Here is a 23,566-nt window from a genome sequence, read left to right as displayed (position 1 = left end):
CAAGCCACTGCAGGTTAGCAGGCAGTACAAGCTATGCCTCGGTTTGGAGCCATGGCTGTTATTGCACTAGGAGCTTGCACTAAATGCAGATACTATCTGCACCAGTGCATCTACATTAGGGGGTTGTATTGACACAGCTAAAGCAGTGGAAACATGGACTGGGAGTCAGGACTTCTAGGTGCTCTTCCAGCTCTGGGTGGGGACATGTGGCCTAGCGGGTTAGAGCAGGGAGCGTGAGACAGCACTGGTGGTTGCTATTCCCAGGTCTACTGTGCAACCTTGAATGAGCCCCTAGCCCACTTCATGTCTCTTCCCACCCTGTGGATATTCAGGGTGAGCTCTCTGGGGCAGGTATTGTCTCATTAGGGCTCTGCAGTGAATAGTGTAATGTCTCCCCCTTCCCCATCTTTGCTAGGGACTCTGATCTCAATCTAGGGGGAGAGGTGCCTGCAGACACCTGGCACAATAGGCACATCCCTCCACTTGGTCAGGGGAACTCTGAAATGCTATATTAATGCTAGTCAAGTATCACCCTTGTTCAGAGAAGGCTTCATCTAGACCAAATCCCACCCATGTAGCACTGTCTGTGGCTCACTAGAGGGAATGCTTGGGACACCATACCTTGGCTAGCCTGGCTCTCTTGATGAGGTCATTGAGCTTGCGGAGTGCAGCATTCCTGGGCAGGGACTGGATATCTTTGAAGAGATCCTGCTCTTCTGCTTCAAAGAGCTTCCTATTCTCAGGGATGAGGAGTGGCTGGGACCAGAAGGAGCCAATGTAGACCCGTACCACCTCTGGGGTGTTTATGATCTTCCCCAGTGACCACATGAGGGCACCGTAGACCCGCATCAGCTGTTGTGTTTCAATCTGGTCAGCTTTGTTCAGCACCACCCGAATCTTGTCCTCATGGTTCTTCAGGGCCTTGATCACCTCTGAAAATTCATCTGAGATGTCCAGCTTGTGAGCATCGAAGAGGAGGATAATACGGTCCACACGCTCTGCAAACCACTCCAGTACTGCAGCAAAGTCATAGCCTGCAAGAGAGAGGGATGTTAATACACAAGGACTGCAGCTAAGGCAGCAGCTAGTGAGGAGAGCATCAACTTGGGACTCTGGAGACCCTGGGTCTACACTCCCAGTCCTGTCACTGATCGTGACAAATCATTGCCCCCATGCTTCAGTTTCCTCTCAGCTTTGTTCTACTCATTTATGTTGGGGTAGCACCTAGAAGCCTCAACACCAAGCACAGAACAGAAGTTGTGCTATGCACTATGCAAACTGACTGCCTCTGAGAACTTCCAATCAAAGTAATCTATTAGACTGCACACTTTGGATCAGCGACTGAATTGTGCCCACCACCTAGCACAACAGGATCAGATGAACTACCAGTCAGCACAAGCTATACTACACATCTAGGAAACTGAATGTTCTAGAACCCCAGCACATGCCACAGGATTAGATAGGCGAAGTGTTAGTGCTGAGCTTTCCACACAATATTTTTCCAAGCTTAGATCTCTAAGATCTTCAGAAACATCTCATTATCCCTGGTTTAAAGATAAGGGGAAGTTTAAGGCTAGAAGGGACTATCAGATCATCTAGTCTGGTGAAACTGAATGGCTTGATAGACAGGAGGCCAGATACCCCCATACCAAACTGAACAATTGAGTTAAACCAAAGCATTTCATCCCTCAGGAGAGGAACCTGCTGTGAGCCCCAGTTAGAAAACAAGAGAAACCAAAGAGCTGTCAATGCCAGAGGCCCCTGCAATGGCAAGGATTTGCTGCAGTGAGACACCTAGTGATACCAGCAGATGACCCATGCTGCAGAAGGCAACCTCTGCCTGTGCAAGGCCCACCCCTCCCCCTGTTTCTGCAAATCTGACCTGGAATGGAGGAAAGTGTCTTCTCCCAGGATCAACATGCAGGCCAGTGGCCAACCTAGGAATAAAGCTCTTTGGAGCAGGAACTGAGTTGACAGGATCTGGTCCATGATGGGACTCCTACACATTACAGGTCTCCCAAGTCCCAAGCCTGTGCTTTGGCCACTACAGGAATGACTGAGCATTCTCCACATTCAAGACTGAACAGCCTCCTGGAACTGCAAACCCCATGTGAGTGAGTCTGCAATCAGGCTTTCTGCAGCAGAAGCATTGCCTGCTACTTTAACCTCTAGTAATGCTGGAGACAGTGCTGTATGGCTGCTACCTGCAGTAGTCGATGCACTCCAGTTTAAGAAATTTCACTTCACATGGCACTGCACTGCTGGAACAAAGGATGCCCCAAGCAGATATGCAAGTTACACAAGAATTGCTTAGCTCAAAGAGCTGCCACCTCTGGAGTGAAGCCAACTGAACAGCACCCAGCAACACTATGCAGATATATCCCACACACTCCAAGGGAGGGATTTTTGTAAAGGCTGATGTAGTTACTGAAGTTAAGTTTGTTGTCCTAGCAAGATTCTAACACCTGACAATTGTCTTCACAAAAGGACTGTCTCCCATTTTGAGAGCCAGCTAAGCTTTGCTCCCCATCTCATCTGGGAAACTGCACCTCAGGGTGATAACTAGAGCTGGACAAGGACTTTTTGGTCCCCTGGCAATTTTGAAAGAAACTTGTTCTGGGTTGAACCAAGTGTTTTGAATTTGACCATTTACAGGTCTTGAATTTTAATACGCTTCAAGGAAACTGAGAAAGGACACTGAAGTGGTTTGTTTAGTGTTATTTTTTTTAAACAAATGCAGCAAAACTACCATGAAAGCTTCAGAGGTTGGACCAATAGAAAATATTACCTCAGCTACCCCGTCTTATGAATTTGTGAAGCATGTTATTGAATTTGCATTTTCACCAAAGAGTTTGACTAAAAATTCACCCACATCTACTTATAACTCAGGGAAAGTGCCACCTACCTAGGGCCCTTAGGCCCTAAGTACTTAGCACAAAGGTGCTGTGATCAATACAGTAAATGCCTCCTGGGAGAGCTTATAATCTAGCTAGGCCCAAGTCACAGCTTGAGCCTGGCTGCATGGCAGCTATGTTGCCACCATACCCTTTTGCAAAACAATCAGATGTCACTGTCAGCACTGCAGGAAGGACTATTCATGCTGACTTTCAACATCTCAGCTCTCTTCCAGACATGTCAAACCCCCACAAAAACAGAAAATGGGCTTGTTTGTCTTAATTGGCTTGTGAGTTGCTTGTTGGCTAGTAGTTTGCTGCTGCTTTTTTTTTTTAAATAGGCTCTGGGCAAGGAGGGGGTGAGAGTTAGGGGTTCACAGCAGTCCCACCACAGTCCAGACTGCATGCTGTGGGATCTAGTCAGTGTTGGGGTTCTTAGGGATTGGTTTATTTTGAAACGGGATTAGCTTGATTTACAATGTGAAAGTTGGCAACTGTAACATCCTGTATTTGTGCATTTGGAGAGACATCAGGATGCCTGCATTTAAACCTTACACCTTTTAGTGAAATTGCACACCAGGCAGACTCCATGATCAGCCAACAGAATCTCTCTACGTGAGAGAATTGGTGGTTGGGGTTAAGACATTGGACTGGGACCCTCAGGTTTGATTTCCAAACTCTTCTACAGCCTTCATGTTACTTTGGCCAAGTCCTTTCCCCTGTGCCTCAGCTCCCTCTGTCTATTTAGACTGAGTAAGTGACTCTGCACATTAGGTGCTGTATCTCAGTGGTTTACAATCTGAGTTTGTGGACCCCTACAAAATTTTAAAAGGAGGCAGACTCATTTGGAAATCTGTTGTGTATATATTGCTGAATTCTATTCAGTTTTCAGTCTAAGTCTTTCATGGACCCCTCAATCTGTGGATCACATTGAAAGTCACTGCTATATACACCACAGTATCTAAGAGTTACTGTAATATAAGTGTAAAACAGATGTAAGATCCTCTACACATAGGAGAGAGCTAACCTTTAGCCACTCATTCAATAGTCACTTCAGTAGTCACTCCCCTTCCCATATTTAAAGGCCTCAATCTCCAATGCCTTTAGTTTCTCATCTCTTGAGGCAGGGCAGTACTATCATCCCTATTGTACAGATGGTGGCAGAGACTGAAAGACTTGCCCAAGGTCACATAGGAAGTTGTCTGAGCTAGGAGACTTGGGTTCAACTCCCAAGTGCTAAGATAGCTCCCTAAACACACTACACCATCCATCCTTCCTCTCCAGGGCAGTATGGAGGAGTGATACTGACTTCACTCTTGAAGCAGAGACCAAAGCCATCCTGAGAATTCCCAGCATTCAGCTAAATGCTAGCATAAGTTTTATAAAGTGACTCAAATCTCAGTCTCCTGAGAATAGAGTCCTTTAGCTAGGGTGATTGTGGCAAAGAGATGGGTAGTTTCTGGAGCCTTCAGAGGGACTCAGCAGTATTCACTATTAAGAAGAGTCCCTCAATCATACTAAGCAGCAGCCCCACTGCTATGCAAACTGTTTGATACTATCTGATTTTCCCCCTGCCCTTCCACTACAGGCGTCACTTTACAAAGGAGCATTATTCTCAAACAGGGAAATTCAGGCACAAACGGAGGGAAGGGGATGACTGCTCCAGGTCTCACAGTAGGCCAGGGGCAGAGCTAGGAACAGAATCCAAGTTGGAGTCCTAATCCAGTGTGCCTGCCCACTAGGTTATATATTGCCTGCCCTAAGCTCAGGAACTCAGACTAAACTTCAGAAGAGGTGGCACTGGTAAGCATCCTACAGCATTTATACTTCTTGCCCTTTTAGAGCATTCAAATACAAAGGCTCCAGATACCTGGTATCAAGAACAGAGTGATGTGATGTACTCCAGAGTCAGTTTGTACTGCAATAGGGCCTAAAGGGCCTGCACCAGCTGAGATCAAGACCTCATTGTGCCTAGACACCCCTGACTTAGAGCTGGCAGCATAAGAGGATAGAGGGGAAACAGACACGGGGGAAGGCACTTATCACAGCAAAGATCACTGGCAGCACTAGGAAAAAGACCCAAGAGTGAACTCCACTGTCTAGAGCAAGGCAGCTGGGACTATGTTATCTCCCCAGATTCAAAGACAAGCTTCTCAAGTTTAGTTGCACAGCAGAATAGAATCCCTTATGTCATGGGAGAATCCCAGTTGTCTCTGCCTCCTGCATCTGGCTCTGTCCACAGGATTGGAGTGTAAGTACTTGAGTCCATTGCTCTGCTGATGAACTATTTACTCAGACAGGCAACATGAGTTCAATTTACTGACAATGAACTGAAAATGGGAAGTAACTGACTGTGTAGTTCTGAGAAGCCAAAGGGGAATTCTGTCTAAGAGCAAACACTACAAAACAACCAATATACCAACAGCTGCCAGTTCCTCTGGAGGAACCCCAAAAGGCAGAGACCTGCATTGTATGGGCACTGCCAACTCAAGATGTCATTATACAACATTCCTTAAAAAAGTCTCATGGTCAGAAGGGAGAGTTTGAAAGTAGGACTCCTAAAGCCCCAAGCCAGATGACAAAACAAATCTGTCCTTCTCAGGATTACTTGAAGCTCCAGCCTACTTTCCTAGTGCTTGGGCCTGTCACTTATGTCCCAGAAGTTATATTGTGAAATCTGGCTTTTTCTTGATTACAATCCATCATGTTTTGTATGACCAATTGGTTTTAGAAGTTTGGGGTAATCTATTTACCACAAAGTATGATACATATTAAGGCCAATATAAAAAACCAAGAGTTGAAGTTAGGGCAGCATGGCTAGTGGTAAGGACAGAGGAATCAAGTCAGGACACTTGAGTTTTATCATGAGCTCTGCCAAATTCACTATACTGGGACCTTTGGCAACATAAGCTTGAGTACACCCCCCTCCCCCCTTATGGGACATCTGGAGGTTTAACCTGCACAGAACATGGATAAGGCATTATGCTCCTTTAAAGCAAGGCAGAAAGAACGCAGCCCTTTAAGAGACCTGTCTGAATTTAAGACAGTTGTGTGCTCCCTTACTATCTCTGGCTGCTGAACCACACCTGACAGGTACAATACACAGTGCTGTCAAAACCTTGACCTGACATTTCCCCACAGAGGAAAGCACTCAGTATTACCCAGTGGTGAGCTGCAGTGGTTCGCTAGAACCAGTTGCTAAATTAGATGCCAGTGGAGGACCAGCTGTTAAAGAGCCAGGCAGGCAGGAGAACAACTCTGGTCTGTGGGACCATCCTGTCCCCCACCTGAGCTCCCAGGATTCCCTGCTCCCTCCCCCACCCATCCCCAGCAGAGCCACAAAATGGCCAGCCGGTGCCAGCTGAGCTCCAGCTTTTTCCTGCTACCTTGGCAGCTGCTCAAAGCAAGGGGTGGCAGTGAGCTCTGGGGCCACCTGGGGCGGGGAGGAGAGCAAGTGAGACAATTTGCCCCAGGGCTGGGCCCTGCAGGGGCCCCTGGCCCCACAAGGATGTCTCCCCCAGGCTCTCCTCACCCCACAAAGCTGCAGTATGTCCAGCAGCTGGGCAGCTCAGCTGAGCTCTGGGCTGCTGGCAAGGTAAGAGGGGGCTGCAAGCTGAGGGGGCAAGTGGCAATTTGCCCCAGGCCCCTGGCCCCACAAGGATGTCCTCCCCTGCCCCCAGCAGTGCTGCAGCGTGGCCAGCAGCAGGGCAGCTGAGCAGAGCTCCTGAGTCGTCTGACAAGGTAAAGGGGGGGCTGTGAGCTCCAGGGCTGTGGGGGGGAGGGGGGGGCAATTTACCCTAGGCCCTGCAGGGGCTCCTAGCCCCACAAGTATGTCTTGCCCCACCCTGGCCCCTCCCCTGCTTCCTCCCCCTTTTTACAGGGAACTGATGAAGATTTTGGCATATTTTGGTGAGTACAGGGTGCATTGTGGAGGTTGGTTCTCCCCACCTATATGCCTTGACTCACATCACAAGACAACATTAGTCAATTGCAGAGTCAGGAATGGAGAGAATTGGAGATCAGCGCTCCTACAATACATGAGGAATGTTAAACATTCCAATCCCACAGCTGCTTGTGAATCAGCAAGTCTGATCCCTGCTATGGGTCTGCTCTTTAAGAAAAAGAATGTTTTAAGAAAGTTTCCTTTAACTACCTCCTGAAGTTGTGGCCTGTTTGGTCAAATGAGGAACTTTCTCCTACAGCCTCTCAATTGCTCCTGGGTAGAGGACAATTAGAGGTTAAGAAAAAAGTCATGGACACTGCATGAGACTGTTCAAGGGGAACAGATTTGTCTTTGCTTCTCCTGTGAGTGGAGCAATGCAATCTATAGGTAAGGTTGGGTTATATCATGGTGACAAGGACACAAGTAAATTTTGTGCCTTGACTGGCAAGTTTTGCCAAGTAGGGTTTAAAGAAAGTCCTTGTCTTCCCCTTGACAAATTCAAGCAGAATCAGTGGCCCACAAACATCCCATGTTTCTGCAGAACTGCAAGTTTGTGGTGTTGTAGCCAAGTTGGTCCCACAATATTAGAGCTCTGTGTAAGCTTGAAAGGTTGCCTTTTCCACCAATAGAAGTTGGTCCAATAAGGATTACCTCACTGACCTTGTGTCTCAACTGTAAGAGACCTAAGAATCAAGTCCATTATCCTATTCCCCACTTTCCACCCCCAGTAGCCTGCAAGCTTTAGAATTGGGTGCTAGAGACAGGACAGTCCTTGATCCACTGAGACCTGGTCTAGTTGAGCATCCACCTATTGGCTCTTGTCCTTTGCTTGTATTTTTTGGGGCAGGGATCTTTGAGCTGTTTGTGTACAGTATCTGGCATAATGGGGTCCTGCCTATGTCTGGGGCTTTGGGTACTACCACAAGACAAGCTGAAAATGTAACAACTGAATGTTCCCTGGAACATCAGTGACTCTTGGAACTCTGCTAGGGTCCTAACGTGACATCAAATTCCACAGGAAACTACATTTGTAGAGGAGTTTCTTCCCTTTCATTTTGAAATGTGGTGCTCCTCATTCAGTGTTCCCATTTCTGGCTAGCTAGAGCTGCTGTTATCTTTAGAGGTTACACAGGACAGGAAGACTACATCATGTAGTCAACAAGCTGCAGTGCACTATGCATTGTAATAAGTTAGTCTGGTGCCACTTTGCAATGTAGTTTCATACAGTGTTACAATGTAGATTTTTAGGGTTTTGCATCCAGCAATTGGTCACTTGGGAGGCACATCTCAAGTCACTGGGTGGTTCTGCTTGATTTCTCACATCCAGTGCCTCCCTCAAAATGTGCTGCTTTTCAGAGTAATATCTGCATCAGAGGCTGAAGTAACTGCCTTATCTGTGGGCAGGGCCTTGAAATTAACACTGGCAAAGCTAGTTTCAGTGGTGAATGGTAGAATGTTACAGGGGAAGATGTAGCTATGTTTGTGCAACAGATCCTAGAGGTCCTAGACTCCAGAGCTTGTCAGCAACTGAGTCAGTCATTTAGAGGCTACAGCAGTGATCAACCTTTTTATGCCCAAGATCACTTTGAATCTATGGGTAACCCAGGATACATCCCACCCCTTCTGAGGCTCTGCCCCCCCTCACTCCATCCTCCCCTCCACCCTCCCTCACTTTCACTAAGCTGGGTAGAGGGGTTGGGGCTCTGGGCTGAGCCTGGGACAGGGGTTGCGGTGCAGGAGGGGGTGAGGAGTGCAAGCTCCAGGAGGGTGCAGGCTCCACAAGGGAGCTCAGGGCTGGGGTGCTGCCTCCTACCAGGCAGCCCTTATCTCTGGCAGCACCCATAGGTACTGCAGCATGGCTGCTGTTAAGACAGGCTCCCTGGCTACCCTGGCCCCATGCTGCTCCTGGAAGGGACCAACATGGCCCTCTGGCCCAAGGGGAGGGTGTCAGTAGGCATGTGGCTCCACACACTGGCCCTCTGCAAGGGCCACCCCTGCAATTCTCTTGGCCAATGGAAGCTGTGGGGGTGGTGCTTTCAGGCAGGAGCAGAGGGAGACCCCTGCCCCTCCTCCAAGGGCTGCACTGGGCACTTCTGGGAGTGGTGTGGGTCTGGGGTAGTCAGGGAGCCTGCCTTAGTGGCAGCCACACTGCACTGCTGGAGACTGCAATTGACTGGGAGATCCTCTGATTGACCAGTCAATTACAATTGAACAATTGGTGACAACTGGGCTAGAGATGCCTTTGATTTGCTCCCAAAGGCAAAACCAAGTGGAGTGTAACTGGCTGTAGCATCTTAAGCCGACAGCTATACAGCACCACCCAATGCCACACACCCCTTCCCACACTTAAAAATCACTGATGGATCTTCTCAGGGCCAGCCTACACAAAAAGCCTCTCCCTTGGTGTTGTTGGTAAGCCCTTGTTCAACTAGCTTCTCCCCCATACAAAGCAGTCCATATTTGTTATTAGAGTAGGGACTGCTGGTACTGGTGCATTAGAAGCCCCAGAATTCACTGCTACAAGTCAGAGGTAGAAGACTACAGTTTATGCAGCAAGCCATGAGTTGCAGAGGGCAGCCAAATTCAGCTATTTAAAATCTCATTTTAGACAATGCCCAAGATCTCAGCCAACTCAAAATCATTTGAAGTATGCTTATGTTGGAACATTAAGCCATGCACAGGACTTTAATCCCCACAGCACCTCTGTAGCTGCAAAAAACAGCTTTCATATATGTTCACCAGCCCCTTCCCACCCCAGTTACATGGACTGGATTTGTTTGATTTGAGCAATGCTCTTACACCACAGAATAGAAGTTTGCATGTAGCAGACTCCAGATTTCCTGTGACTCAGGAAGACCCACAATGGAAGGCAATACTGTGCAGAACAGTTATGTAAATCAGGAACACAAAGTTAAGCAAGCTGTGCTCAAAGCTGTTCTAAACAGCAAGCTCCCAGCTGATCTGTGCATTCTTGAGATGCTCTGATATGCACTTATGCCTTAGCAGTATGGTCAGAGACTGGGGAAAGCCAGGACTTCTGATTCTAAATTCCTCTGCTGAGTTGAGTAGCTTACAACTCTACAACTTCCAGTCTCAGTTCTGCCACTGAAAGCTTGGCAGACCTTCAGAAGAAGTTGTTAGCAGCATCAGGCAGAAGTAGACCAAGCCAGCCCTTCTGCACAGCAGTCTGGCACTACTCAAAGGGTATTAATTTGCTTCAGATGACATGGGATGGAAAGGATGCAGGGCCACTCACTCTAGAACGTAGGTTTAATCCCTAGCCAAGATTATGGGAAATAACTAGCATCTGAGGTGAGATGAGCTGGTGAGTCTGCGCCCATGAACATGGTATGTATCCAAGTCATCAACAGAACTGCTGGTTGTGTCAGCAAGTCCACCCATGTCTGCCCCTTCATAACCTTGGAACCTCATCCCTTCCTAGTCCACCTTCCCTGGAAAGTAAAGATTGTTCTCTGGCTTTATAAGTGGGAAAACTGAAGTACAGAGATAAAGCAGCTTTCCCCAAGGCCAAAGCAAGTCTGGAAATTGAAGCCAAGTACTTTGCCCTCTGTCCAGAACTTTAACCACAGGGACAACATAGGGCATAGATGAAGTTACCACTCCTGCTTATGAAGAAAGGTCCTTAAACCATTGTGGCAGGCATTTCAGAAATACCTGAGAACAGGACTGAAATCTCAAGAGCACCTAATCTGGCACCTTTCATGCAGCTAAGATTCCAGACTCCTCCAACAGAAGGAATGCTAATTGGCTAAGATCTGAACATTGGGGAGGATTTAGACTGGATAAAGGCTATTTTCCATGTAGCAGATGGCTCCTCCAATGAGTATTCCTCAGAGCAGGGGTCAGCAACCTTTCAGAAATGGTGTGCCAAGTCTTCATTTATTCACTAACTTTAGTTTTAGCATCCCAGTAATACGTTAACTCTTTAGAAGGTCTCTTTCTATAAGTCTATAATATAGAACTAAACTATTGTTGTAAGTAAAGTAAATAAGGTTTTTAAAATGTTTAAGCAGCTTCATTTAAAAATTAAAATGCAGAGCCCCCTAGACTGGTGGCCAGGGCCCAGGCAGCATGAGTGGCACTGAAAGTCAGCTCGTGCTGCCTTTGGCACGTGTGCCATAGGTTGCCTACCCCTGCTCTAGAGAAACACTATGAACAGTTCTAATCAGCTGAGAAAACTCAGCATTAATAGTGACTGTTTCTGGGGCCATCCTTGGTCAGATCATCTTATTTTAAGGCAAGGGACAATTAGAATAGCTTATATAGTGTGACCTCTTGTGTATCACAGGCCATTAAACTTCACCCAAATATCCTTATGTTGAGTCTGATGACTTCAGTTAAACTAGAACATTTCAGTCCTCATGTTCTGTGTCTGGGACAGAAGTCTGAGACCAAGACTATGGCCACACTACAGAACTTACAGCTGTGCCACTGCAGATGCTCTAAGCCAGGAGTAGACAACCTATGGCAAGGGTGCCGAAGGCAGCATGTGAGCTGATTTTCAGTGGCACTCACACTGCCCAGGTCCTGACTACCAGTCCAGGGGGCTCTGCATTTTAATTTAAAATGAAGATTAGTTATATAATTAAGGTTTTTAAAAAGTTTAAACTATTGTATGTAAATTATAGACTTACAGAAAGACCTTCTAAAAACATTAAAATGTATTACTGGCACATGAAACCTTAAATTAGAGTGAATAAATAAAGACTCAGCACAGCACTTCTGAAAGGTTGCTGATCCCTGCTCTAAGCTGATGGGAGAGCGCTCTCACCCCAACATAATTACTCCAGCTCTCTCATGAGCAGTGATAGTTATGTTGCAACACTGCCCACACCAGTGCTTAGGTCAGTGTAATTTAAGTAGTTCGGGGGTGGGGAGGGTGGCCTATTCACACTCCTGAGTGACACTCACAAGCTGTAGTATATATAGCTCAAGGCCCACCAATGCTTGAGGCCCCTGTGACAGCAGGGAATTAGCTGAGACATGATTAGGTGATCCAGACCCTCTTGCTGCAGAAGGCCAAAATACCTCAAGGTCCACGATAATCTGACCTAGGGGAAATTCCTTTCCTACATCAAATCTGATGATCAAAAGAGACTCTGGCACATGTGAGCACAGGCTAACCAGGCAGCTAAGTCAGGATTCTTTGTACCACCTGAAAGCACCATTCCAGCCTCTCATGTCTGAAGTTCATACCCTCAGTCATTGCTTGGACTGCATACAGACCATCCTTACATGTAGGAATTTATATTAAGTGCAACTCTCTCTGCAAAGGGAACAGATGAAGATAAATAGGCCACCTAGCAGCCTGAGACTGGAAGTCAGGCTTGGAGGCATGAAATGTCAGCCATGGAGAATCACAACTATGTACCTGCATCATTAGCACAGGCTTCCCTCATGCAAGCCATATCTGAAACACTAGCACAAGACCAGAAACTGCGGAGTATGTCCCAACGAAAGTTTAGAAATTTTTTTAAAAATTTCTAGAGGAATTTTAGACCACATTTTCCTACAAGAGGTTCTGGGGACTGATGCGATCTGCCTATCCCTCTAAAGTGGCTCAAAAGTCTCATTACAGGAATAAGATACAGCTAAACTCTTACATTACAAACAAATTGTTGTTTGTAATGGGGAGGGATAGAATTGTAACACTAAACAAAGCACTATGAATTGTGGAACATCCTGGTTTCTTTCTGACTAGGGGCAGCAAGAGCCTTATCTTTGAAAGCAGTTTCCTGCAAGCATTACTAGTCACTGGAAAAAATATCAGTTTGGAAAGGTTATGTGATTAATAAGCAAGACATTTTCCTTCCGGCCTTTGCCATAACCAAGAAGCCACAAATACAGCAAGAGCTTCAGGAGCAGTGCAATCAAATGCCAGAATTTTGCTATTCAGGAAGAGCCAAACTAAGTTACAAGACTCTGCAGAGATCTTAACAAGCAGAGAGATGGACACAGAAAGGACCAGCCTCTGCACAGAAGTGACAAGCCCAGTTTCTCTGCTGGGGAGTAGTCACAGTGGGGTGCTTTGAAGCTCTGTGGGGTACAGAAGAGTGAAATCCTTTGGCAGAAACATTGAGATCCCAACAGAAAAACTGAAACACTAGCTCAAGACCTGGATCATAGCCAGCACTAAGCCAATAGACCAATAAAAGGCCTGAGATTCAGTCAGAAGTTCTGAACCAATGGGGCTAGCAGTAAATATTTATGCTGCTTGGGAGCCAGAAGAGCTAGGTCAGTACAGAGCATTTGCTTCTAGAACAGTGATCCCCAAAAACTTTTCAGGGTCATGCCAGGAGTGGGGCAGTGGACAGAGGTAAGGGGGCCAAGGCTGGCAGGTGGGGGTGGGTCTGAGACCAGGGCCAAGTGTGAAGCTGCAGCTGGGCTGCAATCAGCCCAAGGCTGTGAGCGGGCCAGGGCCAGTGGGTCACCCCTCCCTGCCCCCTGGAGGGGCTGGCCTGGCCCTGCCACACACCCTGAATGTTCCTCCATGACAGTTTGGGGACCTCTGCTCTAGAAGGAAAGGAAGGCTAGTCTTGTGGTTTTGGAAATAGGCTGGGATTCACAAGATCTGAGCACTAGTCCCAACTCTGCAGACTTGGGCAAGTTACTGCTGACTCACTCAGTTCCCCCCCCCAGTCCCTCCATAAAACATGGATAAACATTCCTTTTCTCACTTTGTGGTCTTATTGTACCAGGCCCTGTGCACACACAAAGATGGCCTCTGCCCCAATCTCCGCTGGGGTTTCTAGGAGCTATGCATGCCAATAGATTAGTGCTCAAAAGTTGCTGTCAGAAGAGGTGGCAAAAGAATTTAGCTGGAGGGATATTTACTCTGTATACTCTGACATGATGTTGACTGTTTTAATTGTTAAAGATTGTATTTTGAATCTCAACATGGCATTAAACTGTCTGACCCCTACCCTCCATGATTTCTTATTTAAATCCAGTTGTGGGAAAGTGCTAAAAATCAGGTTCTGCCAAGCCTACTTATTAGTAGTGCAATCAGAAGGTCAAGATATTGATTGGTGTTTCTCCCAAGGCATTCCAGGCACTTAAAGGAGCCAACAGCTCTGGGATGGGGACTAGGGTTGACAATGCTGCTTCAGGTTTCTACCTTAAGCTTATCTATGCAGGAGACAGCTCTCAGGAAGCCAGTCAGAATGGCTATCAAAATCCTCCAGGAACTAAGGATCATTCCAAATTCCACCTCCTTGAGCTCTCTACAGGGAAGCTAGCTTCCAGGCCCAGATGCCACTTGGCTTTAGCATTCCAGAGGTCTCATGGCACCAATAGGTGCTGCAGGCTACAGCTGAGGAAGCCATTTCAGAGGCAACATCACTGCACACATCAAGCAGTAATAACTGGAAGACTGTCCATTGAATCTGTAGGGTAGCTAGCGTGGCAAAAGCATTAAGCTGAAGAATACTAGAATGGGAGTCAGTCAAGTGAGAGCTGAAGTGTCACTTGCCAGGCTGGAAGAAAGGTAACTCACCAGAGCACAGAATGGGGAGCCAGGACTCCTGGGTTCTCCTGTCTATAGCCAGTAGGTCTAGTTGTTTAGATTGGGAGTTATTTGATGATCAGGACACCAGGGTTCTATTCTCCCATCCCTGCTGCTCAGCTCTCTTACACAAATCACTTCCACCCTGAGCCTCAGGTTTTCCACCCAAATCTGTAGGACAGGGATATACTGGCCTACCATCCAGAGAGCTGGTTTGCTGAATTAGTGAGGCCCTACATTCAACTCCATCATGTTAGTCTGGATGCAATATGATCCCTTTTGACCAGTACATCTAATTCCAACATCAGATAAAACCCTATTGATTTGGGGGGAAAAACAGGGGAGAGGATGAAGCCACTGCCATATTTAACACAGCCACAGCTTCAAGCACCTCTGCAATGTCTATAGATCAAACACCTTCAAGCATAACTATATCCCATCTCATCTGTCCATCATCAAGAGTATCATGGGAACACCTTGAATGAGGTCTCCCATCTATTTTGGGTATATATTGCTGCAGAGAGTTAGCCCAAGCTCTTAGCCACGTGTTGCCCCTAGCACCCTACTCCCATCATACACAAAACCCTCTCACCCAGGTTTACAGGGACTTTCAGCTGGCCTGGCTGGGGGTTAGAGTTCAGGTTCTGCTTTCACTTGGGCTAGTAAGCCACCCTGCAGTGAGGACAGGCTAAATCACTCAAGTACTATTAGTCCTGCAATGCCTTCCCACAATTCCTTCTGTGCACTTAGGACAGGTGAATTGTAAGAATTCACAAAAACAAAAGTAGCAGAGACTGTTATACAAAGCACCGTGGGATGTGCCATCACAAATCCTAATGATCTGGGGAATGCAACAGCTGCAAAGACAGTAGTGCAAGTATGTTAGCAGCCGTGCTGCAAGCCAATTGGCCTTAACTATCCCAGGTGCTTGTCACCTAAGATCTCCACAGTGAATACATACCCCTAGCTTACACTGCTGCATCCACATTAGGGATTTGAACTCAAGCTTGTTCAACACTTGCTTTAAACTGGTTCTGCTTGTAAGAGGAGTTACAAGATTAAGTAAGGGCTAAACACATCTGAGGTTTACATCAATTTAATTAGATTTAGTTGAACAGGTGCAGCTTTTCTGATATGAACATGTAAACTCAGCCAGCCATTGTCCCTACTTCCAGTACAGTGGAGAGGAAAGGAAACAGACCATATACACTCATTTTGAGAGGTGGCTCAGCTAAGTAACTCCTCATTTAGATGATCTGATGTGCTTTGTGAAGCACTCTCAGCAGCATGCTACACAATTAACTAAGGTGGGAGGGTGTCATCCCCATTTTATGCTACAGAAAGGCACATTAAGCTACTTACCCCAGAGCAAAGGCAGAGATGGGACTAGAATCCAGGAGAGCCAGCTCGCCAGCTCTAACCATTACACTGCATTCCTTAGTCTAGAAATAGAACCCAGGAGTACTGACCCCCAACAGCCAGCTCTTATTTCATGTCTATTAAAGTTACTAGCCCCCCACACAGCAAGGGGGCCTCTATTCTAAATAGGACAGACAGGGTGAGAGGGGAAGTGACTTGCCCTGGGTCACAGCAGAACCAGGAATAGAACCATCCTCAACTTCAAGTCAAATGCCCTAGCCACTAGACCATAATGCTCTTCCTCTAAACAGCCTTAAAGCATTGACAACCCAACAAGAGATCCTGCATACATCCAGGAGGTGCCATGCTAGCTTCCCAAGATGAACTGGACTTGTCCACTCCAGAACCATTGTATTATGACATCAGGTGCATTGTCTCAGCTTCACAGTTAGTCTCAGCTCCCCAGATCTACTTCAAGCTAGTCTTTGGACAGACTTTCCAAGTGAGAGATCACCTCTGCTACACTATTCTCTTCCAAACCCAAAAACCAGAGAACATTCACAGCTCCCAAGACAGACAGCTCCAGAAAGCCAGACTAGCAGTGGGTTTTAGCCACCAGTGCAATATGATTTAGTGATGCCAATCATTTCCATATTAGGAGTTGACACTGGGGGCAAATCTCAAGCCTTGGTAGACAGAGAACCAGGAAGGTTAAGTGGATGACTTAAGCATGTCAAGCTATTTAGCCTTTAAGGTGAAACAAATCCAGCTGCCTTTGCTTGGAGCAGTAACTTGCTGCTGTTGTACCAAATGCTTTGCACACATGTACTTCAGACCACATCTAAGAAACCAAAAAGAGGGAGGGATAGTCAAGTTTGGCTCAAGCTAGTCTGTTTTTCTGTTATGTGGTAGGAGCACCCTGGGCTGGTTTCACACTTCAGGGCTCCATGGTCCCACTGGTCTGTCAGATCCAGTCTGGAAATTCTCATACAATGTTGGCACTGGTATGCCTTTAAAGCAAACAATTACCTCTGCTTATGCGCTGCTTCTCTCCTGAGAGGATACCAGGTGTGTCAATGATACTGATGCTATCCAGGACAGGGTTGGGTAGTTGGGCACACATGAACCTATATGAGAAGAGAGATACTCAATTAGAGAGGCTGGGCACTTTCCTTCTGTGGTATGTAAAAGATCAGAGGCAAGAAAAAAAACAAGGAAGATCAGCCATGTGGTCAAGGCTGTAGGCTGGGTCTGAGGCTATCTGGATTCAATTGCCTACTTTGCCAGACTCCCTATGTGACATGGGGCAAGTCTCCCACCCCTCTGCCACCCCCTCCCCCTGCCTACACTGCCTTAACTCCCCTATCTGTAAGGCAGGGAGAGTTTTACCTAACAGGGTATGGTGAGCATAAATCCAGCCTCAGGTGTGTGGGAGGAGGGGTGCTAAGCTAGATAGCAGGCTCTTTGGGGAAGGGGCTGTCATTTATTAGGTTTGACCAGCACTAGCAGAATGGGCATCTATAAGTCACTCCACCTCTGATTCACTGTCTTATAAATGGCTACCTTAAGAAGGTTCATCTCTTGCATTACAAGTATGTGAAAGAAACTGGAGAGAGTCTGTAGCTTCTTTGGCAGATTTACTAGCAGTTGACCAATTTTAAGCTACCAGTGTATCAGTTCTCTTTAAATTAAACCTGGAGCGTCACATTAGTGCATCATCTACAGAGCAACACACCTGCTCTTCAGCCTTATATGCATAAAGCCACCATGTAAAAAGGCTAAGGACAAGGGAGCCATACTGGAGCAGTGCTGTTTAGAGACATTTCTATTAAACCCCAAAGACAACAACAGACTTGCTCTTCAGCTGGTGTAGATCAGCTCCAATGGAGTTCTGATTTACACCAGCCCAACATCTATTCCTCTCTGGTATCTGAAACCTTTAAGCCCAATAGCGAAATGTTAGATGCAAGCAGCAATGTGAGTCATTAGGAATATTAACTGGAAATGTCAGTCAATACTGCAAGTTAGTGCACTTTATACATTCCAGCTGTTGACAGAGTGGCAAGCTTGATGCCAAAACAGCACATTTTTTAAAGTTAAGAGTGACAGATTTTAGAATTCCACACCTAACATTTCCACTGTGCCAATACTATGATTGGTAATTTAATGCTTCCATTCACTGTTTCCTAACTTTTGATCAGATCTTCTCTTGAAGAGTCATCTAAAAGAGGGAGACTTTGCTGGAATTAATTTATTTTTCCACTAGGCAGAACTGGCAAGATCTTCAGCTTGTTCTTATTTCAGAAGCTGAGGGCTTGTCTACATCAGAAAGTTGCAGCGCTGGTGAGGGAGTTACAGCGCTGCAACTTAGGAGGTGTACACATCTGCAGGGCACCACCAGCGCTGCAACTCCCTGTTTGCAGCGCTGGCCGTACTCCCGTTTTGTCTCGGGTGTAGAGGATCCAGCGCTGGTGATCCAGCGCTGGTAATCAAGTATAGACACTTACCAGCGCTTTTCTTGACCTCCGTGGAATAAGCAGGTATCCCAGCATACCTGAGGAAGCCTCTGGTAATCAAGCTGGTCTCCTTCCCCGGCTTGCTCTCGCGTTCCCCGAACCCCGAGCAAGCAGGTCTCCTTCCCTGCGGTTTGCAGGATGGTTCTGGGAACGCGAGAGCAAACCGGGGAAGGAGACCAGCTTCGCCGCGGTTTGCTCTCGCGTTCCGCGAACCACCCTGCAAACCGCAGGGAAGGAGACCTGCTTGCTCGGCGGTTCGGGGAACGCGAGAGCAAACCGGGGAAGGAGACCAGCTTCGCCGCGGTTTGCTCTCGCGTTCCCCGAACAAGCAGGTCTCCTTCCCTGCGGTTTGCAGGGTGGTTCGCGGAACGCGAGAGCAAACCGCGGCGAAGCTGGTCTCCTTTCCCGGTTTGCTCTCGCGTTCCCCGAACCCCCGAGCAAGCAGGTCTCCTTCCCTGCGGTTTGCAGGGTGGTTCGCGGAACGCGAGAGCAAACCGCGGCGAAGCTGGTCTCCTTCCCCGGTTTGCTCTCGCGTTCCCCGAAACCCCTTGAAGCCGCCCAACAGCGCTGCAGTGTGGCCACATCTAACACCACTTGCAGCGCTGGTTGCTGTAAGTGTGGCCACTCTGCAGCGCTGGCCCTATACAGCTGTACTAATACAGCTGTAACAACCAGCGCTGCAAAATTTTAGATGTAGACATGGCCTGAGTCCACAGCAATTTTAGTTGCTCAGTGGAGTCAGCAGCTCCTTTGTTTGGAGGAGATTTCAGTTAGCTATGCAGAAAGGAAGAGTGATCAACTGCAACAGCAAAGTAACCCTGCTGATCTGACATGGATTTCATAAAGAGGCAGGAAATCTCTCAACTCCTGCACAAGACTCATGTAAGCCTTAATCCCTAGTGCAGGGGTAAGCAACCTATGACATGCGCACAAGCTGATTTTCAGCAGCACTCACACTGCCTGGGTCCTGGCCACCGGTCCGGGAGGCTCTGCATTTTAATTTAATTTAATTTTAAATGAAGCTTCTTAAACGTTTTGAAACCTTATTTACTTCCCTACAATGATAGTTTAGTTATATATTAGAAAGACCTTCTAAAAACATTAGAATGTATTACTGGCACACGAGACCTTACATTAGAGTGAATAAATGAAGACTCAGCACACCACTTCCAAAAGGTTGCGAACCCCTGCCCTAGTGTTTCAGAAGAGACTGAGCAGTTTTAAAAGCTGGACATCTCTACATTTTCTTCCAGACACCAAAAAAAATCCTAGTTTCAAACTGCATGCCTTGCTGCTCATACACAGACACCCTTAGTATAGTGATTATAGCACAGCAGTGCGGGTAGGCGGAGGAAAAACAAGGACATGAGGATAAACCTGTTACTCCTTTACTGAGCCTAGAGACCCCAGGGTGCTCCTTTAAGGAGCTTTAGGATGAATGCAAGAGAGACTTGTTACATGCCAGCTGAAGAACCCACTGGCTAGGACAGTTAGATTAAAAGGATCCTGTATTAAAGTTGCTGTACCTCTTTTTAAAACATACTAGGCCATCAAGATGAGACAACTTGGGTTAAGCATTAACACTCTTCACTCTCCTCCAACAGGGAGATCAGAGGCCAACATTCCAGAGACCATTTAACACTGATGTTTAAAGGACATCTAGAACTGGTTTATACACAAGCCAGCCCACAAACAGCTAGTAGAGCCGGACCTAGAATTGTCCAAAAAGTATCCTTCTGGGCAGAGAGGAAGCAGCCATGAATAGAGAGGAGCCCTGATCATGAGTTCAAGCTGCATGCTATGCTACTGGTATGGTTTTCAAGTGTTTCATTCGTGCCTTCCTGCATCACACTCTCATGGTCAGCTATGAAAACTTCAATCACCAAGGGCAGGGAACCCATTTCTGGATGATTATGAGAACCTGTGGCTGGCTATGCCTCAATTACCCACTTCTTTATGGGTTTCACTTTGTCACAATTTTCTATTTTAATCTCACTCTCTCCCCTTTCAACTACAGAAGCAGCCACATGCTAAGAAATGTCCACTAACATTAGGCTTCAAGCAGTGCCTTAGAGCATCAGAATATTTCCATGCCCCCCTGTATTATGGAGGTCACACCTTTGCACAAGGCCAGGGAGGCCCAAGGGGAAAACCCATCCTAAAATAGGTATTGGTTTAGTTTGAGAGAAGTTAGACTTCGCAACTCCTTGCTTTTAGGTGACAAAGCATCAACAAGCTCAAAGTTACAGCAGGCATCAGGAGACCAGAGTTTTACCCCCAGCTGTGGACAGGCTTGGCTGAGTCACTTCAACCCTGCCTTTTAGTTATTCCATCTGTAAAACAGGGATGTTACCGTAAGAGCTTGGAAAGCTCTAAGTGGGTGTTTCAGTTAAATCAGGCCCCTTTACATTGCCAACAGCTATTCTAGGTGCCAACAGAACTGAGCAAGAAGGGACTTCCCAGCTGGTACAGAGGCTTCATGCAAGCCCTGGGAGCAGGAGTACATGGCAGGAGTACTCTGCCATACTTCTGCTTCCAAGGGAGCTCCTGAACCCCCTTGCAGGACCAGAGAACTGGACTTTGAGTTGTGAAGGGATGCTGTCATGTTAAGAGATTTAAGAACTATGCCCCCTTCTTAAGAGTTACTATCTTTGATTTTGATGATTGGAGTCTGGGAAGTTTAAATTAACTTGCTTTAATATTAATTTCTCCCATTTCAGCTTGGGAAAATGCCCCGTCAGTTTCATGTTTGTTTAGGGTCAGTTCCTAGTCAACTTCATTCAGAGCCCCCTCCATGTACCAGTTAGAGGTGGCCAAGATAACATTGCTATCGAAATCTGAGACAGATGGGAAGGGATCACTATGCTCTTCTGAACAAAAATCCCCTTCTGCCTGAGGCCAGAGGCAGAAGACTGCCTATGGGCAGGGAGGGAGTTAAGAGAATTTGGCTGCAGAGTTTATAGGGTGAGGCATCCAAGAACTATGTCTTAGAGCTGCAGTTCTCAAACTTTTGGCCTCAGGACCCATTTGGGAACGTATAGGACCTGTCACGACCCTGTAAATAGTCTGGTGGAGGCCCTAGGTGGTCTCAGTTAGGTTCTGCTCAGCATTAACTGTACAATGGCAGCTCCCCATCCCCACCTACCAAGGTACCACCCCAGTGACCATGTTCCTCAACAGATGAAAGCCTCAACTCTAGCTTTGGACAGGGGGTATTATGCAGGAGTCAGTACAGGGATCTGCATGAAGAAGGTTGCCATAAGTCTGGGGGCTGACAAGTATTGTTGGCAGTCTCTCCTCCCCCCCACATCCCTTCATACCAGGGTCTCAACTCTTAGAGATGGTATTAAGCTCAAACTGGAGGTGCCATGCAGTGCCACTCATGCCCACCCACCAGCCCAGACTTACCTACTGAGAACGGCGCTGGGGGAGGGGGCGCTGCAGGTCCCCCCCATACTCAGGCTCTCACCCGCTGAGGAGAGTGCTAAGCTGGAGGCTGTGGTGCCATGAGTGGCCATGCAGGCCCCGGGCAGCCCTCACTCAGGGAGAACGGCGCTGAGGGGCGCCGCAGCCCCCCGCCCCGCCCCCTCACGTGGGAAGGAAGGGGGCGAGCGACGCTGCAGGCCCCCGCCCCCCCCCGGCTCACCTGTTGAGAAAAGCGTTGCCGAAGGAGTTGAGCTTGCGGAAGGGCCGCCGCGGGTCGACCACCAGGGCGTTGCCAGGGACGACGCCCTCGGTCTCGCCGCCCATGACGGCGATGAAGGAGTCGGTGGTGGGCTCGGGCCCGATGCGCATGCCCGGGAAGTCCTGCTCGATGAGGTGCCGGATGAAGGTGGTCTTGCCGGTGCTGTACTGCCCCACCAGCAGCACCATGGGCTTGTTCTCCCAGTCGGCCGGCTCCAGCGCCGGGGAGTGGAAGTCGTGGAAGCGGTAATACTCCTCCAGGGGCAGCAGCTTGGTGGCGTAGAGCTGCTTCAGCCCCTCCGAGACCGTGCGGAACAGCTCCGGCTCCTTGCGCCGCCGCGCGTCCTTGCTCACCCAGCTGAACATGGCTGCGGGGACTGGAGGGGCGGGGAAGGCTGCGTTACAAGCGGGGACGGGAGCGCGACAACGAGGAGCGGGCCAGCAACGCCCACCGTTGTGCTCAGCCGCCTGCCACTGAATGAAAGGCCCCCTGCAGTGCCTGCATTTATATGGATCCCCGCCCCTCGGCCACGCCCCTGACAAGCTGATTGGTGCCCGTCAGTTGGGCCGCTTCCGCCCCGCTCCCTCATCCCCAAACGCTCCTTGGCACAGCTCCACAATCGTAATGGCGTCACTTCCGCCCGTCTCGTCCGCCTTTTGCCTTTCGCTGCCCTCCATGACAGTTACCGAGGTGGAACTCCGCCCCTCCCCGCTCTAGTCGCCATGACAGTTACTGAGGCAAAAGTAGCCTCAACCATTGGCTGATGTAGGATCATGTGGTGTTCAGGGGCCGCAGGGGTTTGACGAAAGCCACAGTTATCTGAGGTGGCTATATTCACCCTGTGCTTCCTCGCTACCGTGTTGGCCCGACTCCTCCCACGCTGGGCGTGTCGGATACCATTGTCAGTGAATCGAAATCTTCTCACACCAGCCCCCGACTCCCCCATCAAAATCAACCCCCAGCCCCGACACTGCCTACCGGAATTATGGGTTGCCAACCCTCCAGGATTGTCCTGGCATCTCCAGGAATTAAAGATTAATCTTTAATTAAAGATTATGTCATGTGAGGAAACCTCCAATTCTATCCCGAAATCAACCCCAAAGCCTCTGACGCTGTCCACCTAAATTAGAGGGACCAGATACCAATTGTGAAAAATCAGGACAGGAGGTGGGGGGTAATAGGCACCCATATAAGAAAAATCCCCAAATATCAGGACTGTCCCTATAAAATTGGGACATCTGGTCACCCTAACCTAAATAACCACCTAACACTGCCCACTGAAATCAACAGGCCAAACCCAACACTGCCTTCTGAAATCAATTCACAATCCTGGACAATGCCCACCTAAATCAGCTCCCCAACACTGACCACCAAATCAAACACCTCACACCGACCACCAAAATCAACCCCCAAACTCCATGACATTGTCCAAAATAGTCAACCCCACACTCCCTGATAGTACCCACTGAAATCAACCTGCCTATTCCCCAGTGCCCATCAAAATTAACACCCAACATTGATCACCAAAATTAACCCCCAACACTGACTACCAAAACCAACTCCTCAACCCCCAACACTGCCACTAAAATCAACCCCCCCAGCCACTGACACTATTCACTGAAATCAAACTCCAACAGTGTCCAC

General features: G+C 47.9%; 1 protein-coding gene across 1 annotated transcript in view; it reads right to left on the bottom strand.

Moving 5' to 3' along the window:
• EHD1 (EH domain containing 1) overlaps positions 1–23,566 on the bottom strand; it is a 49,208-nt gene that overhangs the window by 6,492 nt on the left and 19,150 nt on the right. Inside the window, exons 2-4 of the mRNA XM_050958877.1 lie at positions 21,884–22,298; positions 16,751–16,848; positions 622–1,034 (exon numbers count right to left, since the gene is read on the bottom strand). Coding sequence (XP_050814834.1) covers positions 622–1,034; positions 16,751–16,848; positions 21,884–22,287 — 915 coding nt within the window. The 5' untranslated portion in view covers positions 22,288–22,298. The remainder of the gene's footprint in view (positions 1–621; positions 1,035–16,750; positions 16,849–21,883; positions 22,299–23,566) is intronic.

This window comes from Gopherus flavomarginatus, chromosome 6, assembly GCF_025201925.1.
Source record: "Gopherus flavomarginatus isolate rGopFla2 chromosome 6, rGopFla2.mat.asm, whole genome shotgun sequence".
NCBI classification, from domain to species: domain Eukaryota; kingdom Metazoa; phylum Chordata; order Testudines; family Testudinidae; genus Gopherus; species Gopherus flavomarginatus.
The sequence above is the reverse complement of the archived record's forward strand: the minus strand, read 5'-3'. Positions and strand labels throughout refer to the sequence as shown.